The sequence below is a fragment of the Chinchilla lanigera genome, unplaced genomic scaffold (assembly GCF_000276665.1).
Source record: "Chinchilla lanigera isolate Chin_1 unplaced genomic scaffold, ChiLan1.0 scaffold00045, whole genome shotgun sequence".
Lineage (NCBI taxonomy): Eukaryota > Metazoa > Chordata > Mammalia > Rodentia > Chinchillidae > Chinchilla > Chinchilla lanigera.
Genome location: NW_004955446.1, coordinates 19,001,096 through 19,003,374, shown reverse-complemented (window position 1 = coordinate 19,003,374; position 2,279 = coordinate 19,001,096). Strand labels below are relative to the sequence as shown.

The 2,279-nt window shown below is 46.1% G+C and overlaps 1 protein-coding gene across 1 annotated transcript in view; it reads left to right on the top strand.

Annotated features, from left to right (window-relative positions):
* Nim1k (NIM1 serine/threonine protein kinase) overlaps positions 1-1,283 on the top strand; it is a 24,716-nt gene extending 23,433 nt beyond the window's left edge. The window contains exon 4 of the mRNA XM_005392747.2: positions 84-1,283. Coding sequence (XP_005392804.1) covers positions 84-833 — 750 coding nt within the window. The 3' untranslated portion in view covers positions 834-1,283. The remainder of the gene's footprint in view (positions 1-83) is intronic.
* The last annotated feature ends 996 nt before the right edge of the window (positions 1,284-2,279 follow it).

Below are 2,279 nucleotides of genomic sequence, written 5' to 3'. Positions count from 1 at the left end.
CCCTTCTTTTTCCCTTTCCAACTGATACATTTTATGTTTGGCATTTTACTTTGAAACTGATTCCCCCTTGTCTTCTTCCACAGCATGAAAACCAAATTATTCACAGGGATCTGAAAGCAGAAAACGTATTCTATACCAGTAGTACTTGTGTGAAGGTGGGTGATTTTGGATTCAGCACAGTGAGTAAAAAAGGTGAAATGCTGAACACCTTCTGTGGGTCTCCTCCCTATGCTGCCCCTGAACTCTTCCGAGATGAGCACTACGTTGGCGTTTATGTGGACATCTGGGCCTTGGGGGTGCTTCTGTACTTCATGGTGACTGGCACGATGCCATTTCGGGCAGAGACTGTGGCCAAACTAAAGAAGCGCATCCTCGAGGGCACCTATAGCATGCCGCCGCACGTGTCGGAGCCCTGCCACCGGCTCATCCGAGGTGTTCTTCAGCCCATACCCACCGAGAGGTACGGGATCAACTACATCATGAACAATGAGTGGATGCAAGGGGTGCCGTATCCCACCCCCTTGGAGCCTTTCCGGCTGGATCCCAAACATTTGTCAGAAACCAGCACCCTCAAAGAAGAAGAAAATGAGGTGAAAAGCACTTTAGAACATTTAGGTATCACAGAGGAGCATATTCGAAATAACCAAGGGAGAGACGCTCGAAGCTCAATTACAGGGGTCTATAGAATCATTTTACATAGAGTGCAAAGGAAAAAGGCTTTGGAAAGTGTCCCAGTAATGATATTACCAGACCCTAAAGAAAGAAACCTAAAGAAAGGGTCCCGAGTCTACAAAGGCATAAGACACACATCTAAATTTTGTTCAATTTTATAAACTATGTTGGCTCCCAATAGTTAACGAAGATCATTGTTGCTGCTTTTAAATTTTTTCATGGACAACTTGAGTGGGGACATTTTTGTAATTTTAAATAAATTTAAATTTGAGATATGCATTTTTCTCCAAAAAGTCTATTAGTCCACATTTTGGCCTGATTTGTGTTCTTGTCTTATTCTCAAACTCCAGCATTCATTCATTTAAGCAAAAAATATTTATTCAGTGCCCACTACATGCCAGGTGCTCTCTAAGGTCCTGAGGACTAGCAAGGAATGACAGGCTGGTGTGTTCTAGCACAGGACAAAAACACCAGCAACTGTCTGTATGCGTGATATTCTAGTATAGGATGTGTATGATATTAATTCAGATATAGTAATGTGATATTAGAAGCTTGCTACTTTGGATTGGATCTTTAAAGAAGCCCATTTTGTGTAGAAAGCGTAAGAGTTGAAGAAGAGGAGTGACTTTTGAAAAATGCCACAAACCTTCCAGAGGTTTCAGACAGAGTTCCCCGAAACCAGTGCCTAAGACAGAGCCTTCCATATACAGCAGTTTATTAGGAAGTGAACTGAGAGCACAGGCATGAGGAACAGGAGAAGCAGTGTATCACTAAATTGGCTAGTAGTACAGGGAGTGCTGTTCAGTCCTGCATGGTCCTCTGAGAAGCCTTATGCAACAAAACTCAGCTGTCTCCCTAGAGCAGGAAAGGGGAAAGCATTTAGCCATCAGCTCCTGTCTGCTGGTCAAGGGTGACCGATGGTGCCGCTTGCACTACATCCAGGTTATGCTGTGTGAGTGCCAAGTGACGCCCCTGTGCTTCCCCTGCCCTTGTGTCAGAGAAGCTTTGGGGCAGGAAGGAAGTAGTACACAGCATTGGGCTGACACAAGGTATGGCCAGTCAGGACCTGTGTGAGGCTGTTTAAAATGACATGGAAATGCTCAGTGCATCAGTGGCTGGAGGAAGCATGGCGGGAGGACCTGAAGTGACATGCGGTCTGACACAGGACACTCCTACCCTGTGCTCCACTCCCTTGCCCTCTGACAAGTGCATCTTTTGAGGGGGTGGGGCCTGAAAGGTCTACGTTCTGTAGGTCAGGGAAAGGCGTTGGGGCCCAGGAAGCTCTAGGGTGCAGAATTATCTGGACAGCTTGTTAAATCCCAGTTTTTATTCAGTACCTCTGGGGCATCGGCAAGAATTAGTAGTGTAATAGTTCCTAGGTAATGCCAGTGCTGCTGGTTGGGGTCCAGGCTTTCAAACCCACGAGCTTCAGTCGTTACTGACGCTGGTCCTGAGCCTATACTTGGATGCCTATTTCATTCCTCCATCACCCAGTCTAAATTTTCTTCAACTTTCGCCAGCCTTTCACCTGGTGTAGATTGGGTAGCGTGATTCAAACTTCCATCACCACAGGGCATGAGCCCTTAGCCGCCTCATCCTTGTGGCTG